This window comes from Aquarana catesbeiana, linkage group LG03, assembly GCF_042186555.1.
Source record: "Aquarana catesbeiana isolate 2022-GZ linkage group LG03, ASM4218655v1, whole genome shotgun sequence".
In the NCBI taxonomy this organism is placed as follows: domain Eukaryota; kingdom Metazoa; phylum Chordata; class Amphibia; order Anura; family Ranidae; genus Aquarana; species Aquarana catesbeiana.
Window position 1 is genome coordinate 607,687,732 of NC_133326.1, and position 25,697 is coordinate 607,713,428.

Consider the following 25,697-nt stretch of genomic DNA (forward strand, 5'->3'; position numbering starts at 1 on the left):
AACCGGTGTACAGTAATGCATCGGATCCCATGCTGTGAACCGCAGCCGCACATATGTGAACCCGGCCTTAAGGCCCGTACACACGGTCAAAAAATCTGAAGATAAATTTTGTCCGATGAACGATCTGTCGATTTTCTGATCGTTAGTACGCTGCTTTTGACAACTGATTACGAATTTTCTGCAGACAAAAACTGTATGTGCAGGCTTGAAAATTCTTGTCTGATGTGACCACAACGTCCGCTTTTCGTTTCATTAGTATGGTTTTCTGTTAAAAAAAAAAATCTGAAGAGCAAGACTAGGCATGCTCAGAAATGAAAGACCACATACAAAACAATTCAACACATTACGTTTCTTCTGACCTTGAATTCTGTTGTCAGAAAATTTTCTGATGGTGAGTACCCTCTTCACTTTCGATTTGAGACTAGCATCAAACAAAAAACTGATGAAAATGTGTCCAATAATCTGACCGTGTGTACAAGGCTTTAGACCCCATACGCCTTATTAGATTTTCTGCAGATTTTTGTCTTCAGATTTACCAAAACCATGTAGTGCAAGGGCCTGCCTGATTACATACAAATTGAAACTTAAGGTTTGATGTCATATTATATGGTTTTGGTAAATCTGAAGACAAAAATCTGCAGAAAATCTAATAGTGTGTATGGGGCTTAAGACTTGCTCACTAATGCAAGCAACATGATTGTCCAAATAAGCTACCACTAAACAGGTATAAATCTCTGCAGAATTCCTGATATCTTATTTTTTCAGTGCAACAATACTTTCAGGAAGTATAATCAACTATGTTTAGAAGAAGGGTATGGCTGAGTTTGAAACATTGTGCTAAAAAATAGCGAGGATTTAAAAATCATTTAATTTGATATATTATTTGAAGTTTATATCTTGAGGCGATGATCTGCATCTGATGCCGATAATGGAATAAAGTTCTCATTCACACTTGCTCATGGGGCCATACAAAGTAAAATGCAAGCATATTTCTACACCTGGGGACAGCTGCAGTGTACTGCTGCCCATAGTAATGAGTGGATGTACATTGGCTGTATATAGGTTTACAGCATACTTGCATACACATGTGCATTGGAATAAATGCCGGGGAGCAGCTTGTGTGTGTCAATGGATTTAAGCACATGCTTACGTAAGTACAGCATATACATGCTGACAGCTAGCATACAGTCCGTCATTACTAAGGGCAACTGTATGGGACAGCTGTGTCTCCCAAGTGCAGAAATATGCCTGCAATTTACATTTTGTACAGCATCATACTCCCATGTGCATAAGGCCTAAAGGTATGTGTGACAAAGAAATATGGGTACACTAGACATTTTGAATGAACCTTTTGCTCATTGCTATACACCCTTACCCATTTCTAGCAAAGTTTTGCAAAAAAAACAGATTCTTGGTTTACATACATTGCAATTAATGTTCAAGCTTGCAAACTGCATCAAAATAATCTCTCTCTGGCCAGTTCCTACTCTGCAAAATGGAAAATACTTGCTTATAGCATATTTTGGTGGACAAGCAGTCCCAATATGGGGTAGACAGACTAAGCTGGAGGAGAGCTACAGACTCAGGTTTGGTCACTGACCTGCACTATTCAATGTAAATGGGTGAGATATGTCTGTGCCCAAATCCAAATGGCTTACATAGACTGTGTAACACATCAGGTGCCAGAGAAGGAATATTCTGACAGAGCTGGTCAGCTTGAACTGATATGTCAACCAAAAATGCCTGTTTGTATGCAAATGTTTGCTAGAAATATGAAAGGGTGTGTGGCGTATAATCTATGGGTGCAGGGTGTTCACTGCACACAAGCCTCCGAGGGGGGAGGGCCCACTGTGACCTGACCCATCCTGCACACATGGATGATACATTCGGGGATGATCGGTGTAGCGGTGGGGGCCTATTTTTTCATCCAGAGGGCGTGGCATTGAGGGGGGCAGCACCGCCGCTGACAGGTGAAGTGACAGCTGTATCACTGCTCCTGTGACTGGGCCAACACCTCTGGAGAAGGGGTGCCCATGCAGTAACTGCTCGGACAAGTAAAGTAAAAGTGTCAGCAAAGGAAGACTTCCTCTGCTGGGCTCTGCAATAGATGATGTCATCAGTCAGAGCCTGGCAGAGGAGTGAGCAGAAGTTTCTCGAGTCGTCTGTCCAGGACAGTGCTAGAGAGATAAGCTCCACCTCTAGAGGCAGGAAACACAAAATTAAAATCCATAAAGGGTGGCTTCTGTCCCTCTTCCCCAGTCTTTGTGTTTCCTCCACCAGAGGAGGAGGCTGGATGGGAGCACTCCTTCCCCTGAGCCTAGGTAGGGCTGCCTAAGGAATAGGGGGAAGGAGGTCTGCAAGGACCTGTGAACAGCAGGGATCCCAGGCATCTAAGTCCCCTTGTCAGGCTCTGGAGAGCTGATACCTAGATAGCAGGTTCTTTAAGGGGTTAGCCAGGATTAGACCCGTTCCGTTCAAAAATCTGCCAAAATGGGACCTGTCGATTGCAAGGTTGGATAAAATGGTTCCAAAAGAAAGAGCTGTCCTTAAAATGGGTCACGCTCAAAATTGTGTTTTTAGTGGCCATATCCACAGCCAGACGCATTAGCGAGTTGCGGGCACTTTCCATTAAGGAGCATTTCCTGCAATTTTTTGAAGACAGACTAGTATTGCGTACAGACCCAGGGTTTTTGACTAAAGTGTCAAGAATCCACAGGACTCAGGAAATTGTTTTGCCTTCTTTCTGTGGGTCCCCAACCAATCCAAAAGAAACAGAATTCCACCAACTGGATGTGAGAGCCTATGTCTTACAGTATCTGGAATTGTCGGAAAGCATTAGAAAATCCAATGCTCTATTTATTTTGCATTCGGGAAAAAAATTGGGGTTCCAAGCTTCGAAAGGCACAATCGCAAGGTGGATTAAACAAGCTATTGTGGAAGCTTACAAGATTTTAAAGAAGGAATGTCCTTTTTCCCCCATGGCTCACTCCACACGAGCGCTATGGACCTCTTGGGCGGAGTGAGCTGGAGCGACACCAGAGCATATTTGTCGAGCAACATGGTCAAGCTACTTCTTGACTTTCATTTTCATGAAGCATTATAGATTGGACCTTAGCTCAGCACAAGATCAAGCGTTTGGGAGAAAAGTCCTCCAAGCGGTAGTTCCCCCCCCCCCCCCCCAATCTGGTAAGTTCTCGATCATATCTAGACGACTAGAGAAAACCAGAGTTAAACTTACCGGTAACTGCTTCTAGGAGTCGTCCAGGACAGCAAGGATTCCCTCCCTATATGCTGTTATAACTTTGGACGAATGTTTTTGTTGTTTGAGAAGCCGTTCCAGGGAGGTTCTCAGATAAAGACTGGGGAAGAGGGACGGAAGCCGCCCTTTATGGATTTTATGATTATGTGTTTCCTGCCTCCGGAGGTGGGGCTTATCTCTCTAGTGCTGTCCTGAATGACTCCTAGAAACATGGTTACCGATAAGTCTAATGCCCCGTAAACACGGTCGGATTTTCCGACGGAAAATGTGTGATAGGACCTTGTTGTCAGAAATTCCGACCGTGTGTAGGCTCCATCACACATTTTCCATCGAATTTTCCGACACACAAAGTTTGAGAGCAGGCTATAAAATTTTCCGACAACAAAATCCGTTGTTGGAATTTCCAATCGTGTGTACACAAATCTGACGCACAAAGTGCCACGTATACTCAGAATAAATAGATGAAAGCTATTGGCTACTGCCCCGTTTATAGTCCTGACGTACGTGTTTTACGTCACCATGTTCAGACTGATCAGATTTTCCGACCACTTTGTGTGGCCGTGTGTATGCAAGGCAAGTTTGAGCTAACATCCGTTGGAAAAAATCTTAGGATTTTGTTGTCGGAATGTCCGATCAATGTCCGACCGTGTGTACGGAGCATTACTCTGGTTTTTCTTTTGCTTTTCGGAGATCGTCTGAGCTATCACTGCACTGGCATCCCTCTAGATGAGAGAAATCTGCCCAGAAGAAAAGTGAGAGAGGGGAAGATTCTTCTACACAGAATGCCAGATGGATCACCAGTGCCCCCTCCCCCACTGACTGGCAGTGCCACCCAATCTGCCCCCACTAAGCACCACTTGTCCGCCATCTCAGACTCTAACCACACCCCCTTTTAAGCCACGCCCAATATGTTGAGCAATTTAAACCACGCCCACTTTTCCCAGTGTCGGGGGCCCACTCATTTAATGATAAGCCCCTGGTGTATGGCAGTGTGCAGAGGGTTAATTCAGTGTGAGCATGTTGTCACATCCCTTTAGTTCCTCATGTGTTATATGTATGTAAGCTATTTGGATTTGAAAACAGACATCTTCTCCATTTCTATTGAAAGAAATATATGAGAACTGCAATTGCTGACAGGCTTTTATAATTTTAGGCTCTGAGGCTGTCTTGCTTTACCGCCTGAAGAATCAGTGACCCACTAAGTAGTGAAGCCAGAACCAGGATGAACGCTTCAGGAGGCTGCGCATTTAGGCCTGATTCACACTTGTGCAGGCTGCAGTTTGCACATTGCAGGTGCATTTTTGCATTTTTCAATACACATCTTTAAACCATTGAAGTCTATGGAACCAAAAACCAGAAAAAAGTGCCTGGCTTTTGCCAGATGTGAACTACATCCATAGGAAACCATGTTAAATAAACTGTAGTGTGTTTCTGCAAAACTGAAAATGCATTAAAAAATGCATAGGTGTGAACCAGGCCTTAACCACTCGCTGACCACTGCACACCAATATACGTCAGCACAATGGCAGTGGTGGGCAAATGGGCGTACCTGTATGTCCCTTTTAATTGGTGGGGCTAGCGGGCACGCGCGCCCGCTGCATACAGCGTGACTGTGCCCGCGGATTCTGCGGACTCGATGTCCGCCGGGGGCCCACGATCGTGTCATGGAGCTGCAGAACAAGGAGATGTAAACAAGGCATTTCCCCGTTCTGCCTAGTGACATGACAGGGATCTACTGCTCCCTGTCATCAGGAGCAGTGATCGCTGTCATGCCAGTGGTAGCCCATCCCCCCACAGTTAGAATCACTCCCTAGGACACATTTAACCCCTTGATCGCCCCCTAGTGTTTAACCCCTTCCCTGCTAGTGTCATTTACACAGTAATCAGTTCATTTTTATAGCACTGATGTATAAATAACAGTGGTCCCAAAATGGTGTCAAAAGTGTCCGCCATAATGGCGATAAAAATAGCAGATCCCCGCCATTACTAATAAAAAAAAATAATAAAAATGCCATAAAACTATCCCCTATTTTGTAGACGCTATAACTTTTGCGCAAATCAATCAATATACGCTTATTGCCTTTTTTTTTTACTAAAAATATGTAGAAGAATACATATCAGCCTAAACTGAGGAAAAAAATTGTTTTTTTTTATATATTTTTGGGGGATATTTATTATAGCAAAAAGTAAAAAATATAGCTTTTTTTTTTCAAAATTGTCGCTTTATTTTTTTTATAGCGCAAAAAAAAACCGCAGAGGTGATCAAGTACCACCAAAAGAAAGCTCTATTTGTGGGAAAAAAGGACGTCAATTTTGTTTGGGTGCAACGTCGCACGACCGCGCAATTGTCAGTTAAAGCGTCACAGTGCAGTATCGCAAAAAGTGTGCTGGTCAGGAAGGGAGTAAATTCTTCTGGGGCTGAAGTGGTTAAAGACTACTTATTAATGGCAGCAAACCTATTGGTAAGCTGTATTTCAGCGGTCTAGGGAAAGAATACAACCAAATACCAGCACCCACAGCCATCCCTGAGAAGTGAGGCTTCACTATTATATAATATTATTATTATTATACAGGATTTATATAGCACCGACAGTTTACGCAGCGCTTTACAACATTAGGGCAGACAGTACAAGTACAATACAATTCAATACAGGAGGAATCAGAGGGCCCTGCTCGTTAAAGCTTACAATAATATAATATATATCTATATATCTATATCTATAGATATAGATATATCTATAGATATATATAATATTTATAGAACAGACATTGATTCTTGCAAATGCTCAGTACTGACTGCTTCTCATTAAGTTCTGGAAACCATTTATAAAAAAAAAAAAAATGCATCTAAAAGGTATGTACATATTAAAATAAATTATTAGAGACATGATTATTAGGAAATGATTTAGGTATCTTACCTGAAAGAAATAATCTCCTGGGGCCACATCAGTGATATCGACCCACTGGCAGTCAATATCATGTCTGTAAATATCCCAGCAGCCAACACTGATCCCTTGTTCACCAAAATTAGCACACACATACTGCTTCTGTGCATCTGTGAAAAGTTTTGGGGAGAGAATAAAATGTCAGAAAATTAAGCTGATTAGATGACACAAGGGGACCAAACTTTACAAGGACATACGAGAATACCAGAAAGCCAGATGTCAAACTTGTCTGTATGCACACACCTGTCTCACACTCTGAATCCTCCAGACAGAAACTGGCCTTGTGCCCCTCAGCAACCTTGGTCCCATTCAAACTCAGCAAGTCATAGTGAGTGAAGACCTCCATACTGTGGTAGTGGCTGCACAAAAAAACAAAAAAAAAAGGAATCTCCATTTAGTACACTAAATAACAAATAATGTTACTTATACTCTCCATTACAGCTTTTGTTTATGTAACACTACCACAATATTAAAATAATTATTAAAGGATACCTATAAATAACATTCCCAACAGCCCTCCAATACTACTAATTATACTTCCATATACTTAAAATCTGAAGGCAATCAAGAACAGGAGCCGTGTCTTTCTCCAGGCGGCAGTCCTCCACTAAGCCAGATCGGTATTCTCCATGCATTCTGTAGACCCTGATAGAGAAGCCCCCAACCTGCAGGTTTGTAAGTAGATTGCTTCTCTATTAGGGGCTATAGACAAAACCCGCATGCCCAGAGTCCCACTCTTTTGCTGGTTTGGAGAGGACCAGAGCACTGCCCAGTGTAGACCACAGGACCAGGATACCTTCTGATCTGAGGTAAGCAAAAAGATACAGCTAGCATGGAAAGAAAAGAAGGTTGCTAGATTTACATTTCTCCTTTAAAACCATAATAAAGCCTCATCTTCCCTGGACACACTTTCTCCCCTCTATGTGCAGAATCAGGAGGCACCCGCTACAACCCTGGCAAACAGACAACACTGGAAGTCTCAAGAGACACAGGTGTACTGCTGATCAGTTGTGATGTAAAACTACATCCATGCAGGACTTCACCATATCCACACCGTATACAAATCTGCCTTTCTAAAGTACAACTCGTGCCTCCGAGCTGCTAAACAAACCTACTTCGTCACTCTCATCAAAAACCTCTCATCCATCCCTTATCAACTTTTTTTTCTTCCCTAAACTCTCTTATTTGCCCCCTACTGTCTCCATCCACTAACCTACTCACTTGCCCAGGAGATTTCCAATCAATTCAAAAACAAGATCGATACAATTTATGATGAGATCTCCACAGTCCAGCTCCCCCCCCCCCATCTCATTAGATCCTATTTAAAGGGGGGGGGGTGGAGAGGAAGAGATTGAAGATGTGAGTTTGAGAAGGTAGAACAGAGCAAGGGGGGGATTGTACTAGTTGAGAGAGGACAGGGTCCAGGTCTACTACTACACTCAATACCTTCTTCCTTTAACTCTGTTGAATTTGCTATTTTCTGAGGCCCACCTCAGCAAATGCCTCCTGGACCCTGTCCCCTCTGAACTACTACGGTCCCACTACTACTATTCTCTAACTCACATCTTCAATCTCTCCGTCTCCACCGACACCTTTCCCTCCTCCCTCAAACAGACTCTAATGAGATGGGGGGACCTCTAATATGAAGGGGGGCTTCTGATTGGTCTCCTATTGATAAGTAACATTTAAGTTTTTTTTTAATTAAGAAACACTGATTTAGATAATGTAGAAACTCATTTTAGAAGATTAGCAGCCCAATATTCGTTGGCAATGCATCCAGCACATTTTATTCTGTCAACCACATTCCAAGAAATCTCTGTTCATTAATCAGCAACTCTGAACTCATAAAGCAATCGCTTCATCTTTGCATTGGTGTTCAGTGGTTACCTATCTCATCACACACTCCTATGTTGCTACTCTGATTTCCTCATCTGACCAGAACTATGCTTTACTGTTGAGTAGACCATGCAAGGGTGGTGGCATAATAATAAGGCACCCCGTTGTCACTCTGCACTTTGCACTGCACTCTGGATCTTTATTTTATTTATTACAGGTATTTATATCGCCATCAATTTATATTGACATCAGTCCCTGGCCTCAAGGAGCTTAAAATCTAAGGGTCCTAACTCACATTCATACATACACATACTAGAGCCAATTAACCTACCAGCATGTTCTTGATGTATGGGAGGAAACCTGAATACCCAGACAAAACCTATGCACACAGGGAGAACATGCAAACTCCAGGCAGGTAGTGCCATGGTTGGGATTCGAACCGACGACCCTAGTGCTGCCAGGTGGAAATGCTAACCTCTTAAGATCTTGGGGAATTAGGACCCTGTGCAACTATATAAAGTTAAAGGATAAGTCCACCTTAACATTAAAATCTCTACATCTACAGACATCCATGATCTAACACTAACCTATCTAACCCTGTAAAGAAGAAATCAATATAAATACCTTTTTTGAAGCCGATCCGACCCGATTCCACGCTGAGCTGTGAGCCGTGGGTTCACTGTCGAGGAGGGTGCAGAGGACACAGCCAACAACGGAAGCCCCATAGTAAGTCTATGGGTGATGTCATTCCCCATACATTTCACAGCCATTGTCGGCTGTGTGGTCTGCAGAACTAGAACTACCACCGCTGGAGACCGGACCAGATCGGCTTCAAAAAAGGTATTTATACTGATTTCTTCTTTGCAGGGCTAGATAAGTTAGTGTTAGATCGTGGGTGTCTGTAGATGTAGAGATTTTAGTGTTAGGGTGGACTTATCCTTTAATTATGTTGTGGTATCTGCACTTTTTAGGGACCAGAGGCACCGGGAAAGGAGAAAAATGCTCTCTAACAGCAGTTAATTGTGAGACGCAACAGTGATTTTCCATATGTACATCACACAATGTGTGGTACATTGTCTATTTGTTAAAAGCCTGCTTATTTCTCTTATATTTTCTTTTAGCAGTTTACCTCAAAAGTGATAATTTCAGTCACCCCGTAAGCTATTTCAAGAGCATCTGAAATAACTTTACTGGTAACACAAACACATCAGGATCCCATAAAAACTGGATCTTTCTTGTAGGAATTATGTTAAAACACATTAACAAAAAGCATTCTTGTGCAGTAATGCAGTACATATGGAAACCCAATGTTGCATCTCACAAATAACGGCTGTTAGAGAGCATCACGCACCCTTTAGAGCTTTATATAGGGTACCCCCCCCGTGCCTAGTTCTGAGGCAGCTGGGAAATGTCTTGTGATTTCTCGGACTATAGGGGAGTAAAGGATTGACTTTCATGATTTCCTGCTGAGCATTTGTTATATCAATTGCTTTCTACATTTTATAAACCAGCAAAGGATCAGTGTACCCAAAAGGGATAAAGCAGTTTTAATGGTAGATGCTGAAGAATTAAATCACCTAGTGGCTTCTAAAGCTGGCCAGATTAGATTTTCGTAGAAACATTGTTTGTCAGAACATTCCTTCTTGCTATCAATTCATTTTGTTAAAATGCCCTTAAAATTTCCGCGTGCAGTGGACTGCTGTCTCCCAGGGGCACGTTTTTTGTTTCTCTACTGAAATCCTGGTTAAACAGCTATATGCTGCCGGGCTCTATGTGGCCATCTGCGCTGCTCAAGCCCAATTAAGGATCCGTATACGGTGGACGCCTTCTGGCCCCTCCTGCTTCCTTTAGACCAGGACTATAAATTTTCAGATGCCCCTGCTTTTAGACTCAGCTATCGTTGATCTACTCATAGCTCCCAAATTTACCGTTCATCTTATCGTGGGTTATTATGATATTGTATCTCAAACTAAGATAGAGAAACACATTCTCTTATCTGTTTAGTCTCTTGGTCGTGTCCTGAAGAAGCCTAACGGCAAAACGCGTAGACGCACAAGGGCTCACTGCACATAAACACACATGCACATATGCTATGTTTTTACCCTTTTTCTAATTATTCTATGTAAATGTACATTTCAATAAAATTGATTGTTTTCAATAGATTTTTTCTCTCCATTGGTTCTTAGCCTTTAAAGTCCGCCCTTTTGGTAATACTCAGTACTACCTTATTTTTGTGCCCTTAAAATTTCCTCCAGACCTGCTATTTGAATGGAATCAAAGACATATTAACAGGTTTCTTAATGATATTAAAATTTTCAAAAGAAATTCTCCTAATGAATGGCCAGCTTTATAACACTCAGGAACTTCAGGTGTAAAATCTCTGTTCTTGTGTAGCAAGTTCTCTCCCTTTGGGGTTCATATTATACTATGGATAACTTACTGGAAGAGACGGATACACCTATTTTTGAAGGAGAGACTCTCCAAGGTGAGTAGAAACATAGCCAGGAACTATGGTGTCCAGCTCACCACTGAAGGTAGGTAGTGGATGCTTAAGCCCCAAGCACTCTCCTATAACTGAAATATTACTTTAGAGTGAACTGGCCCCTGACTGATTTTCTTTTTTGTTCCTAAGTCAAAGGATGGAATATTTTTGCTTTCCATTTCTAACTTTATCCTTGAAGTTTATTTGGGACTCACAAATGATTAATAACCATTGTTTCCTTTACTGTACATCATCATTCTGAAAATTGCCTTACTCTCCCATAAATTCTTCTCTGAGTGCCAGGTTATATACTTTTAGACAACAGTTGGTGGGGCGTTATCTCATTTACATTTGTCCCTCAGTTTTGTTCTCCCATGATATATCCATGTTGGGTAGAGGAACATTCCTCAGCATTATATTGGATGTATTGCCCATAGGCCTTCCAGCAAACCACATTGTACAGCATGAAACTGTTCTAGCCTTGTAAGCTGGAGGCATTTGATTAAAACGGTTGCTGATTTCTACTTGGCTTCAGTTCTGCTCTCACTCTAAAGTAGAACTTTGCTCGATAATCGGTCACAGATAAAAGACAGCGCCTTACAATATGGAAAAGATGAAGCTCGTGCCACCTGAATAAAAAGCAGAAATCGTGATCTGTTTTCCAGATGCAAATGTGTGCGCTACTAATTGGTATTATCCACAGGCAATTAACATTACCCACAGACTGGAAGCAATTGATATGCGGTCCAAAGCAAGCCACAAACCTTAATGGATGTCCAGCCTACACCAACTTGTTTTAAATTTATATAGAAATGTCCAAACCACCTTGGCATGAACTATTCCTAAACTTTACTGTATTCTGCAGTGATAATTTAATGCAGTCAGCATTATGTTAAGTAAGTTGTGTAAGCTGATAAAGGAAAAAGAGTTTGCACTACTTGAGTTTTCCACCCACTAACATGCAGGAAAATTATACAGGCCAAGAAGGAGGCTCAGCTACAGATAGGGACAGCATGAAAAACTGTATCCTGGCAGGAAATTGAATCTTAATCTTATAATTACCAAAAAGTTTGGATAAATCTATGGAGAACTCAGACTTGACCACCAATAGATCCCTTGCTTTTTTTTTTAAATCTTTATTCAGATAATCTTTAATAAACTTTTCATTTTTTTTCCCTTTTACACAACACATACATACAGTTTGTTAAACAAAAACGCTTGTCTCCAGTTATCTTGATAGTTAGAAATTACATACATACATACAGTAAATACTTAAATATTTATAAACAATAATCTACTTATAAATATATATACTCTCTAAAACCCTTATAACTTTCCTATTTTATAAATATACCATATATTTTTGACTCTCACAATATCTGAAAGAGTCTTCACAACTTACCATTTAAATGATTATTGAAACCTCCTTGTGTAATCTATCCTACCACCCCTATTGTATGTGTGATAATCTTAAGGAATTCCTTCTATTCGTTTCCATAAACTTAAACCCTCATCTACTTGTGTACTTTATCATTTCCTTTTCAACCCCCCCCCCCAAAAAGGGGGGGGGGGTCCCATTTATGTGCTACACCCTAGCTCTAACAAATCTAACTAATTGTGACGGGATCAACCCTGAAGTGTCTAAAGCCCCATACACATGGCCCGAAAAAATAACCAGACGACATCTGGCCCGCGTGTATGTCGGTCTCCCCAACAAAATCCGGGCGGCTTCTGTCAGACATGCATGCTGATAAACCAGCAGCCGACCGTCTCCTGATCAGCACGCTTAGCCAATGACAGAGAGCGCTGATCGTAGAGTTCTGGTGGGTGGGGGCCGTCCCCCTGTCAGAACACAACTGCTCAGCGGAGGGGAGATCGCTGAATTAACCTCGCATGGTTAGTACAGCGGTTCCCACTGGAGCTGATCAACCTGCTGGGTTGAACTAAAAAATAAACTTGCGGTGTGTACCTGGCTTAACCATTGCAGTGTTTTTTTACATCTTTTTCTGTCAAGTGTTCAGCTTAAAAAACTGCCTTGGCATATAGGATGCAATCCCAAAACCAACTTTACCAATCTGCTGTTAGGCACAAAAAAATGCTGACCTACTGTAAATCATCAGAAGGCACTACTTCCTAATTTTGGGGACAATATCTGGTTGGCTAAGAGGAATATCCATCTTAAGGTCCCTTATATGAAGTTCTTTTGCTCCTGCTCTAGTACATCCCAGTTATCCCAGATCTTCACAGTGTCTGGTCAGCTGTAGCCTGCACAGGTGGGTTTGAGGGCTGCAACCTGGGAATTGTCCTGCAGCAAACTGCATCAACCTTTGTAGGGTGCTCTGGTGAATACCAGATGCTCTTTAGATTCTGAGCCTCAAGCACACCCTTGCCAAACATGTAGGCATTCTGATCCCTGCTCTCCCCTTTTCCTGAGCCTCTGGTGTCACTATTTTAGTCCCCCTCATCAAAAAACCCCCGCTCCCTTTGAATACAGTCCCATGACCATGACATAGGGAATGCAGTTTAACATTAACACTTTTATTTTTTAATAGATACAATTTTTACTTATGGCCTCCATTACTGTTTAGATCATACTGAGAAATGATAATGCTGCTTCAGTGAGCAGATAGTTGAGGTTTAAAACATACCTTTTATACTGAATAAAATATCAGTAAAGCTGTTGCTAGTGGGGCGTGCTAGGATTGCTCATCCTTCACCAGTTGGATGGGTGCCTACTGATCAGACTGCATTATGAAAGTGCCCTGTATTTTTTTTCCACTTCAAGGAAAAATAATTACAGTCATTGAACAGCTAAATCACAGGTATTGCCTATAGATCCACAATACTCTGAAATGTCTGTGTCCCTGAGCCTGAGCACAGGGAGTGCACCACTAATATCTCCTGTATTAAAGCGATGTGCAGCCCCATGACAAGGGGAGATGAGAAATCCAACAGTCTTCAGCTACCAAGGAGCTACAAATCTCTGCACAAGCTGCAGTCTACTGGAGGCTAATTACTATAATACAAACCTCGGTTCTTTCTCCAAAAAAGTCAGGTGAAAACATGAAAACCGACTGATAACTCTACAAGGACCCTGTAATATCCCAGCATTAATACTGACCACACAGATATCTGTACATCCTACAATGGCCCAAAGAAAGCTTCTACTTTCAAGTTCATCCCACAGATTTATCAGACTAGGGTAGTCCCCTAAAAGCTTGTCCTGAAAATGTAACTGTTAGCACAAGTTAAAACAAAAAAAAGTTTTATAGACAGTAGTTACATAATTGGTAAGGTTAAATAAGACACCAGCCCATCCAGTTCAACCTGTGGTGTGTATGTGAGTTTATATAATAGTAAATTCCATATCCCTGTTTGTTGCAATTGTTAAGATGCCCATCTAAAAGGTTTTTTAAACTATTGACGCTCCCTGCTGATACCACTACTTGTGGAAGGGAATTCCACATCCTTACTGCTCTGACAGTAAAGAACCCTCTACGCAGTTTAAGGTTAAACCGCCTCTCTTCCAATTTCAATGAATGGCCGCGTGCCTTTTTAAAACTCCCTCCCACTGAAATGTTTTTTCCCTATGCTAGGGTCACCAGTAAGGTATTTGTATATCGCTATCATATCTTCTCTCAAGCACCTCTTCTGCAGAGAGAATACGTTTAATGCTTGTAGTCTTTCCTCATAGCTGAGGTCCTCTAGTCCCTTTATTAGCTTTGTTGCCCTTCTCTGGACTCTCTCCAGTTCCAGCACATCCTTCTTGAGGACTGGTGCCCAGAAGGGACGGCATACTCAAGATGAGGTAGTAGTACTCAAGGGTGTTGCAATTAGACCAGCTGACATTTTCATATCGCAGCCCAAGGTAAATATTTTAGGAGGTTTGCTCTGCTTGTTTGTACATCCCATGTGCTCAAGAGTGCAACACACTTTATGTTTTACTATTGCTACTAGCGCACTGTATGGTATTTGATGTATTGTGGACTGGAAAATCTCTTCCCAGGTCCACGTCAAGTAATATCTCCCTCGTTCCTTCACCATGGACTTTATCTCAATTAGATGATCAATTTTGTTGCAGACTGAGGCAGCACAAACAGAAACAATGAACTAGATTCACCATAAGATCCTGGCTGAATGGGAATTTTTGAATCAGTATGAAATCCATTGCATTGTTCTTGTTTCCATTGCCTTGTTGTGTGAGAAAATTCACAAATCTTTTCAACTGTTTGTCTTTGAAATCGCTGCCATCAAAAATCCCCAAAATTCTACAACCTGATGTGCAAAACATACTTTCCTGTACTGGATAAGCTTGCCTTTTTTAAGGGCTGGAACGTAAACATTAAGCCCATTCCCACTAATATGTTCCAATGCAAAGTATGTGTGGAAAGGGAGTTGCTGATTCATGTCTCTTTATATAGAATTACATGTACTGGGAGGGAAAAAATTATTTGATCACCTGCCGATTTTGTACCTTTGCCCACTGACAAATGAATGATCGGCCTATAATTTTAATGGTAGGTTTATTTTAACAGTGAGAGACAAAATAACAACAAAAATATCCATAAAAACACATTTTCAAAAAAGTTATAAATTGATTTTCATTTTAATGAGTGAAATAAGTATTTGATCCCCTATCAAGCAGCAAGATTTCTGGCTTCCAGGTGTCTTCTATACAGGTAACTAGCTGAGATTAGGAGCACTCTCCTAAAGAGAGTGTTCCTAATCTCAACTTGTTACCTGTATAAAAGACACCTGTCCACAGAAGCAATCAGATTCCAATCTCTCCACCATGGCCAAGACCAAAGAGCTGTCCAAGGATGTCAGGGACAAGACTGTAGACCTACACAAAGCTGAAATGGGCTACAAGTCCATCATCAAGCAGATTGGTGAGAGGGTGACAACAGTTGGTGCGATTGTTCGCAAATGGAACAAACATAAAATAACTGTCAATCTTCCTCGGTCCTCGGGGCTCCATGCAAGCTCTCACCTCGTGGAGCTTCAATGATCATGAGAACGGTGAGCAATCAGCCCAGAACTACACGGGAGAATCTTGTCAATGATCTCAAGGCAGCTGGGACCATAGTCACCAAGAAAACAATTGGTAACACACTACGCCGTAAAGGACTGAAATCCTGCAGCACCCGCAAAGTCCCCCTGCCCACCCTACATGTACAGGCCCGTCTGAAGTTTGCTAATGAACATCTGAATGATTCAGAGGAGAACTGGGTGAAAGTGTTGTGGTCAGATGAGACCAAAATCAAGCACTTTGGCATTAATTTAACTCGCCGTGTTTGGAGGAGGAGGAATGCTGCCTATGACCCCAAGAACACCATCCCCACCCCACCATCAAACATGGAGGTGGAAACATTATGCTTTGGGGTATTTTTCTGCTAAGGGGACAGGACAACTTTACCGCATCATATGGACAATGGACGGGGCCATGTACTGTCAAATCTTGGATGAGAACCTAAAAATGGGTCCAGCATGATAATGACCCAAAACACATGGCCAAGGCAACAAAGGGGTGGCTCAAGAAGAAGCACACTAAGGTCCTGGAGTGGCCTAGCCAGTCTCCAGACCTTAATCTCATAGAAAATATGTGGAGGGAGCTGAAGGTTCGAGTTACCAAACATCAGCCTCGAAACCTTAATGACTTGGAGAGGATCTGCAAAGAGGAGTGGGACAAAATCCCTCCTGAGATGTGTGCAAACCTGGTGGTGAACTACAAGAAACGTCTGACCTCTGTGATTGCCAACAAGAATTTTGCCAACAAGTACTAAGTCATGTTTTATTTCACTCATTAAAATGCAAATCAATTTATAACTTTTTTGAAATGTGTTTTTCTGGATATTTTTGTTGTTATTCTATCTCTCACTGTTAAAATAAACCTACCATTAAAATTATAGACTGATCATTTCTTTATCAGTGAGCAAACGTACAAAATCAGCAGGGGGTCAAATACTTTTTTCACTCACTGTATGCAAATGGTAAAAGCCGGCTCACCTCTTCTCCATAGACAGGGATTCTAGTTTTCTGGCCACTATGTATGTATATATTGTACAGCACACTGGGAGTGTGTCCTGAACAACAGGTATATTGCACCAATATTTGAGTTGTGGCCCCTTTAAGGGGGAAAGTTTTGGAGACATTGCTATACTCAGGGTTCTCACCCATGCAGGGTGAGGTATTCTGGGGGAGTTTGGTTAGAGAGAGGACTGATTCCCAGTTTTTCCTAGTTTGAGAGGTCCATATTAGGGAATCAGAATTTCTGAGGTTCCAAGAGGTTTGGGTGGGAAGAACCTCCCTGGCCACCAGGCCCAAAGAGGTTAAGCCCCAGGCAAGGGAGGCTTGAAAGGCAGCAGAGGGAAATCAGTATTTGTGTCAAGGAAGTAAAGTGGAGAGAGAGACTCAAGTTTTATTAAAGGAGGAGCCCTACCCCAGTATGGCAGGGACCAAGAATTTGGTGGTGAGCCAGTTATACTTTTACAAACAGCTGCTGATGATCTTGGGCCCCCATATGACAATATATCAATTTTTTATAAACAGATATAAAAGTATGTATTGCACAAAACTTCCTTCAGGGCAAAAAGAACCATTTAGCAGTTGTGTTTTTTTTTTTTCCGCCAAAATAGCTTTAATTAACAGTACCAGCTTGAATTAATAGCTAAAATGTTCAATGTTTCCTTGTTCTAAATCAAACCTACCAAACTTGTAAAGAAAAACATTTTACTAGCTAACAACTAATCATATCATAATAATGGTTCTGTTGGAGCAATGAGGAGCAAGAATAAAGCATTCTTGAATTAGGGCCACGTCTGTGGCCCCCCGGGAACTACATGCTTGCTGACAGCATCTACACTATATGGCCCAGGTCTCAACCGCTTTGTTTATTTTATACAAATAGTATTTACAAGAGCCCAGTGCTGGACGAAAGGCTTTCGTAGGCAAAACTGATACAGACTACCGTATTCATAACCTGTACATGTAAAAACAAAAAGTAGGCCCAGATGAAAGGTTATAGACACAGCAAGTTTAGGTAAAGCTTGTATTTTTGGGGGAGCCTTCATTAATTCTTGGCTTTCTTCCTGTTAGGATCAAACAAGCTTTTAAGAGAAGAAAATATTGCTAAGATTCTTATCAGCTGCTAGATACCTTCCAGCACTAACACCTGCACATAACTTCGCATGATCCCCAGCTGAACCCATTTCCCCTCCATCCAATATCTTGTACGTGCCTTCCTATCCCAGGTTAACTACCCCACCATGTTTTCCAGGCCTGATCACAAAGACTCCACCCCCCAACTCCCCCAGCTCCAGGGCCGTGGCTTCACTTTGATTTAACCAAAGCTATGTAGCCACCCCACCCAGTTCCCAATCCAAATGCCAAGAAACAGGCATGTCTTTCTTCTCATTCTGCATTCCTCGACTCTAGCCTGGCACTCTGTCCCTGGCATGTATAATTAGGAGGTGCGGTGTGCTCGGCTTCTTGGACTGGCAGCGACTCTGTGCTATATTTGCTGCTTGTTTTCACTTCTATGTGTTTATTAGTTCTACTTTTAGCCTAGAAAATCTAAATTTGATCAGCAGTAAATAACATTAATAGTGAGGAACAGCTGGCTTCATGGCAGCAGGAAGGAAGAAGGGAAAGATGCCAGGGAGACTTTTAGCACCAGGTTCATATGTAATCAAATACGTTTTAAATGTAACTTCACCTTTTTAAAGCAGCATTATTAATTTAAAAGTGAAACCTCAAAATAATCATATTGAAATCATTTTCCATTATTCTTACGCAGGCATGTGATGTCCTAACAGTCAGAGGTGCCAAAGGGATATATAGGTCACAGCACATCACCAGCTCAGTTTAGAGCCATTTATTTATCACAAAAGTAAAAATAGCGGCAACATTTTGGAGTACATAACAGTCTCTTCATCAGACAGTCTGCCTGATGAAGGGGTTGTTATATGCTCCAAAATGTCTCTGCTGCTTTTAAAATGACAAAAAAATGGGCACAAGCTGAGTTGGTAATGCTCTTTGCTTGTGCAGATTTTGGATTGTTTTCCCAAAGAGGATGTCGCTGTTTATGAAGCCAGCCAATGCTTCTAATTGAAAGTAGCCGCATTGTGCTGGCACGTTCAACTGCCTTGTAAAGTTAAAGTGTACGTAATCCCAAAAACAAACTTCTCTTGTTTCCTCATATCCCTTTTGGTCTGTTAAATAAGGTAATGTTTTGTTATATCTGTTCAATAAGGAGAAAAAAATATGTGTTGATCCTGTTAGGAATTCAGAGCTGTCCTGTGTCCCCTGCACATTTCCTGAGTTATTTCAATGAGACTAATCAGCCCTCTTAGATGTTATCTTGGGACTACAGATGAATTAGTCTTTATGTTGCAGAGATGAAGAGGAGGGGAGGGTTTGAGCAGTTTAGCAAAAGAAAACTGGGCAGGGATGACACCACCCAGTCTACAAGAATTCTGTGCCGTCAGTCCACAACAGGACTTTAAAAGCTGAGTGCATTTCTGGCAGATCAACAAGTCATTTTCTGTAATTGTAGAGTCTTTAAAGGATAAATTCAGCTTTTGTAACATGTTACATGTTCCACCAGTGTTTAGGGTGGAACATGTAACATGTTCAAGCAGCTGAAACCTCTCCCCTTCTCCCTGTGACAGGGAGCAAGGGGTCTTCTCCCCTTGCCCACTGTACCTGTCTGAAAATTACGAGGCTGTGTGGGGCTCCACCCACATGGCCGCATCATTCATTCACAGTTTCCTGTGAATGCACGAACCACCGTCAGACATTACAGCTGACGGCTTGTAGTTTTGAATGGATTGCGAGGTCCCTGATGAGTGGCCCTGTTGTTCATTCACAAGCCCTGCAGCTTGTAAACAGTCAGCCAGCTTGAGCCTCCAAGGGGCTGACACACAGGATAACTACCTAGGTAGATCTTCTTGGTAAATTCAAATGGTGTATAGCCATGGCAGTACTCCGTGTGTCAGAATACTTAGCGTCAGGACAATTTTTGCAATTTTATGTTTTATGTTGTATTTGTTTTTTTGTTAAATGTTAGCATGCTAGACATGCAATCTCTAAGTGGTTCTTTGTATTTCGCTGTTGGGGGAACCTGTACTCCAGGGAAATTCTTTTAAAGGAATTATACATCTTTTTGATACTAATAAATGTAATCTTTTTGTACCCAACAACATACATTCTTTGTCACAGACATAGCCTCTTTTCTCCCCTGTATCTTGGGGACCATTTTTCAGCAGTCAGCCCGTATGCAGGTACAGGCTGAAAGCTGCAGGGCTTGTCTGCAGGAGACTGACATTGCACCCCTGATCCACTGATCAGGGGTGCATGCTTTCCAGGCTCCTTAGGGAAAAAAATAATAAAATACACATTTTTTTTCTTGCAAAAATATGTGCATTTAATATTTTTTTCCCAAAAGGTGCACTTATCTTTCAAGAGGTATAAAATATGGGGAATGGTGCTTATATTGCAGAGATGTACTTCATGCGGTTTTTTTTGTCTTCACTATAGTGGTTGCCCACAAAAACAAAAAACTACTATACATATTTGATTTAAGCTAATCTCTTCAATAGTATAGTATATATAAAAAGACTATAGTTTCCCTATAAACTGTGACACCAGAACTACAAGGAGACATACAAATGGCGGACATAACCTAATCTGTGTGCTGGGGGGGTTGGATACTGTCAAGAAAACATTTCCATGCCTAGAGCATGTGAAGATAAAAGTGACTGGCTGAGCATGCCTCCCCCCACCCCCATCTGGCCGGGACTAGTTTTGGATGTGAAAATACACTGAAGTATAATTGCTCATTTCTGAGGATGATTGCAGGGAAGTGTTTGGCTGCATCTAAGCGAATGCCTGACTTGTGCCAAGGCATGCAGAAGGGAAGGGGGCAAAACTGTAAACATCCTCTTTTATTAAGTCACCTGAGCTGACTGCCCCTTGGCCAAGTTCTCGACCATTCATGTAAGACATCCAAATAACAAGAAGAAGAAAAAAAGTGTAGAACCATTTAAACTTAACGCAACAAACCTAAGGTGTATGTACGCCTAAATTTGATAACACTCATAGGCATGTGACTTGTTAACTCCTAGATACTACAACGCCCAGGGAGCTCTAAAATAAATACAAGGTATGTGACCATAAAGGCAATCTTTAAATGTCCATTTTATATTTTAGGGCATGTAGTACACACTTTAAAAAGAAGCTGTCAGGGTAGTTTTTTTTTTTTTTAAGCGAACCTTTGCTTTACCTATGTAGGTTCACTTTAAAGTACATCTCTGGACAAAGTTAAATCCTTCCTTCCAACCATTCCGCCTTCATGCATCTGTCACAGGTGCCTCAATTTGAAGTGGAGACCAGCGATCCAGCAATGTGCATGTTTGTGTAGGCTGATGACTAGTCCTCTTATCATAACAACATCACACCACTGCAGTCTCTTGGAGACTGAGGACCCTGCCAATGACCAACCAATGTGCAACATAGGCAAATAAAGAAGGACTCTTCCACATTGCAGTCTTGAAGAGAGAAGACTCAGTATCTGAAGTGTCGTGTGACCACAGATTTAGGTATGTAAAAAAAAAAAGTCTTTAGATTGGGATTTTTTAAAACCAATATGGCAATTAGTTCCATGTGGTGGTGGTGGTGGTAAAGGGTACTTTAAGGATGGTAGGGTATAACAAGTGATGAGGTTGTGATTAAAATGCTCTTCTACTCTCATCACTCTAAGGGTGGTCATACTTACAACAAAGAATGACTAATCCTTACATGTATAACCACCATAAAAGTGATTAGGGATTCTGATACATAGACCACTTTTGTCACCAATACTCCCTTTATTAATACAGTGCATTAGTGCTATTGTGGGATTTGGCTAATGACTTACCGGTGGCATTCGTGCCATACCCAGGCATGGCGCCCTGTCTTAGGTCGAAAGTCAGCTTGTCCATTGTTATGTATCTGGGAGCTGAACCGTAGAAGGCGACGGTATCCAGTCGTAAAGCTGGCACGGTCAGCTGAGGAGGCCAGGCAACGCTCTTCATGGGCACATTGAAGCATAAACATGGGTCTGTCCTCCAAGTATGTGGTCTGCTCAACCAGAGGAGCATTGAGGACAAGATCAGAGGCAGCTGCCAGGGAGAAAGAGAATCAGATATACATTATTGGGCTCCTTTAATACAAAGAAACATCATGAGATATAACTAATCTGTGAGAAGGGAACTGGGCTCTATTTACCATTAGGGCAATCTAGTCAAGTCCCCGGGGTGAGCAGTACTGCAAGGCAGCTCAGAGAAGTTTTTACAATTAATTCAATGTGTTAGGGTTTTTCAGATTTATGAATTTATGTATCCCCTTATAAAAGCCAATGCCTACCAAGTAGGTGGAGGGTCAGCTTATCTCAAACACCCCCAACATGTGCCCCATAACTACCTGTACCTCCATATACCGTAAAAATGTTTTCAAGACAACCCCCTCTTCATAATAACTAAACAGACAAATTCAGATCTGCTTTAATTATTATATATTATGTAAAATAGGACATATAGCTTTTGTAATGTTTTTGTTGAGCATAAAACATTTTATATATATATATATATATATATATATATATATATATATATATATATATATCATACATTATTTTTTTTACACATGATTTCAGATAAAGTCTGATTGAAAATACTAGATTACAGTCTCTAACAATGTCAAACATTAACAATGCACCTGGGTAGCCATGGACCATGTTTAGGCAGTAACTGTAAGTGGAATTTACAGACATATTTTTATATTTATGGAAATAAACATGTACTTTTCCTTATTGAAAATATATCATTTGGAAAAGCTGCATCATCACTTTAGGTGCCTCCTCATCAGCTCCTGCAAGTAGGGGGAAAAGTGTGTAAGTGACAGGGGCAGGAAGTGAGGACAGAATCTTGATAATTCTCACTCCTGGTTAGGGATGGGCCGAACACCCCCCGGCTCGGTTCGCACCAGAACATACCGAACAGGCAAAAAATTTGGCAGAACACACAAACACTGTTAGTCTATGGGACATGAACATGAATAATCAAAAGTGATAATATTAAAGGCTTATATGCAAGTTATTGTCATAAAAAGTGTTTGGGGTCCTGCCCCAGGGGACATGTATCAATGCAAATTTTTTTTTTAAAAACGGCCATTTTTTGGGGGGCAGTGATTTTTTTAATGCTTAAAGTGAAACAATAAAAATGAAATATTCCTTTTAATATCGTGCCTGGGAGGTGTCTATAGTATGCCTGTAAAGTGGCGCATTTTCCCCGTGTTTAGAACATTACCACAGAAAAATGACATTTCTAAAGGAAAAAAAGTCATTTAAAACTGATCGCGGCTCTAATGAATTGTAGGGTCTCGGCAATATAGATAAAACTAATTGAAAAAAAGAGCATGGGGTCCCCCCCCAGTCCATTACCAGGCCCTTCAGGTCTGATATGGAAATTAAGGGGAACCCTGCGCCAATTTTTTTTTTTAAATGGCGTAGGGGTCCCCCCCAAAATCCATACCAGGCCGCAGGAAAAGAGGGGGGGACGAGAGAGCGCCGTACCAGGCCACATGCCCTCAACATGGGGAGGGTGCTTTGGGGAAGCCCTCCAAAGCACCTTGTTCCCATGTTGATGGGGACAAGGGCCTCATCCCCACAACCCTTGCCCCTTTTGCATTGATACATGTCCCCTGGCATAGGACCCAGGTCCCCAAACACTTTTTATGACAATAACTTGCATATAAGCCTTTAAAATTAACACTTTTGATTTTTCATGTTAGTGTCCCATAGACTTTAACGGTGTTCTGAATTTCCCCCCAACACCGCATATTGTTCGGTGTTCGCAGAACATCCGAACAACCACAGTTCGGCCCGAACTTATGCTCGGGCCAAACCGTTCGCCCATCCTTACTCCTGGTATGAACAGCGCTGAATACTGTAATAAACCTTGATATGGGGTATAAAGAACTCACTCTCTGCACAAGACACTCCGGCAGCGAATCGTCCTCCTCCTTTGGGGCAGTTGATGTGGGGCCCGTCATGTCTGCAGTGTGATAGGGACATCTCTGTGCCTGAGCACTTCACTCCACTCATAATGACATCATCAGCCGTGACATCACCCTGCCAGTACCAGGTTTCCTGTGGAAGGAAGACAATTCTCAATGCTCTGGGAATACCAAAATCATTGACACTACAAAAAAATAAATAAATCAACAGCTGGCTTATTGCTGCTATATACAGCACAACATTAAAGGGCAACTCTAATAACTAATATTCAGTGAACAGCAAAAACTATCCAGAAAACACAGCATGCATGCTTAAAGCACATCTCAATCCAAAACCAATGATGTAAAATATACTATACTGTCAAACGTATTGGGACGCCTGCCTTTACTCACACATGAACTTTAATGGCATCCCAGTCTTAGTCCATAGGGTTCAATATTGAGTTGGCCCACCCTTTGGATCTATAATGGCTTCAACTCTTCTGGTAAGACTGTCCACAAAGTTTAGGAGTGTATCTATGGGAATGTTTGACCATTCTTCCAGAAGTGCATTTGTGAGCTCAGGCGCTGATGTTGGATGAGAAGGCCTGACTCGCAGTCTCCGTTCAAATTCATCCCAAAGGTGTTCTATCAGATTGGGGTCAGTACTCTGTGCAGGCCAGTCAAGTTCCTCCACCCCAAACTCGTTCAGTCATGTCTTTATGGACCTTGCTATGTGCACTGGTGTGCAGTCATGTTGGAAGAGGAAAAACTATTCCCACAAAGTTGGGAGCATGAAATTGTTCAAAATGTCTGCTGTGTGCTGACGCCTTAAGAGTTCCCTTCACTGGAACTAAGGGGCCAAGCCCAACGGTTGAAAAACAAAGCCCACACCATAATCCCCCTCCACCAAATGATTTGGACCAGTGCATAAAGGTCCATAAAGACATGGCTGAGCGAGTTTGGGGTGGAGGAACTTGACTGGCCTGCACAGAGTCCTGACCTCAACCTGATAAAACACCTTTGGGATGAATTAGAGCAGGCCTTATCATCCACATCAGTGTCTGACCTCACAAATGCCCTTCTAGAAGAATGGTCAAACATTCCCATAGACACGCTCCTAAACCTCGTGGACAGCCTTCCCAGAAGAGTTGAAGCTGTTATAGCTGTAAAGGGTTGGCCAACTCAATACTGATCCCAACGGACTAAGATGTGTTGGACTCATTAGATTTCTCTTTTTAGGCTTTTTTACTTAATGTTTCCACCTAAATCCTGCCAGTAACACACTACCTGTCCCTGGTGACAATGCTCCCCATACTGTATAATGGACGAGTAATGTCACCCTAGGACAGAAAGTAAAGATTAGTGAACACCTCCTCTCGTACTCAATGCAGCCAGATACAGCAAACTTCTCATTTGGGTTTCTGCAAGGCACTTAGGTCTCTTGTCACATGATTCTGTTGTGCAGGCTTCTTTGTTAATGATGTAGGGAACATGGCTGACCCACTGAGCACACTGGTCTTTAGTTTTATAGGATAAGTCCCCAGCTTGTAGGCTGTGTCTCCCAAGTCACTTTAAGGCCCCTTGCACACTGGGGCAACTGGCTGCTGACTGTGTGTGCATCCTGACATTTCATTGCTCCTTGGAGGCATAGATGGAGCATCTAACCCTGCTGCCTGAAGCCTGTCAAAGTCTAAGGCAGGCTGCAGCTGGAAAGGGTTGAAGGCTGTATGAGTGGTACTCATGTTTAGGGCCCTACGCATTCAGGGACAAATGAGCAGATGTAAATTGTAAAATGTTCTTGCTTGATGAGGTTCTCCATTGTATTAATTTATATAACCTAGAGAAAAGTAAAACAATTGTGTTGCCCAGAGCAGCCAATCAGATCTCAGTAGTCATTTTTCTAGTGCAGATTGGACTATGACAGCAAACACCTGGATGGTTTCTTTGAGCAACTTATCCTTTCACACATTAAGCCCAGATGAGTTATTTATTATCCGTCCACTAGGTGAGATACTACTGTAGTAAATAACTCACACAGACTTCTTTGTTGAATATTAATGTTGAATTGCAAACAGTCGTGACCACCATCAAGATGGGGTTGTGACAGTAAAAAACAGGAAAATATCACGAAAAATGTCAG

General features: G+C 41.8%; 1 protein-coding gene and 1 long non-coding RNA gene across 2 annotated transcripts in view; one reads left to right on the plus strand and one right to left on the minus strand.

Moving 5' to 3' along the window:
* The window catches only part of LOXL2 (lysyl oxidase like 2), a 121,415-nt gene that overhangs the window by 13,174 nt on the left and 82,544 nt on the right, over positions 1-25,697 (minus strand). The window contains exons 9-12 of the mRNA XM_073622208.1: positions 23,543-23,708; positions 21,438-21,681; positions 6,448-6,563; positions 6,178-6,314 (exon numbers count right to left, since the gene is read on the minus strand). Of these exons, the coding sequence (XP_073478309.1) occupies positions 6,178-6,314; positions 6,448-6,563; positions 21,438-21,681; positions 23,543-23,708 (663 nt within the window). The remainder of the gene's footprint in view (positions 1-6,177; positions 6,315-6,447; positions 6,564-21,437; positions 21,682-23,542; positions 23,709-25,697) is intronic.
* Positions 311-16,428, plus strand: LOC141133084 (uncharacterized). Its single transcript, XR_012243008.1, has 2 exons — positions 311-391; positions 15,921-16,428. It is a non-coding gene; the product is annotated as an uncharacterized lncRNA (long non-coding RNA).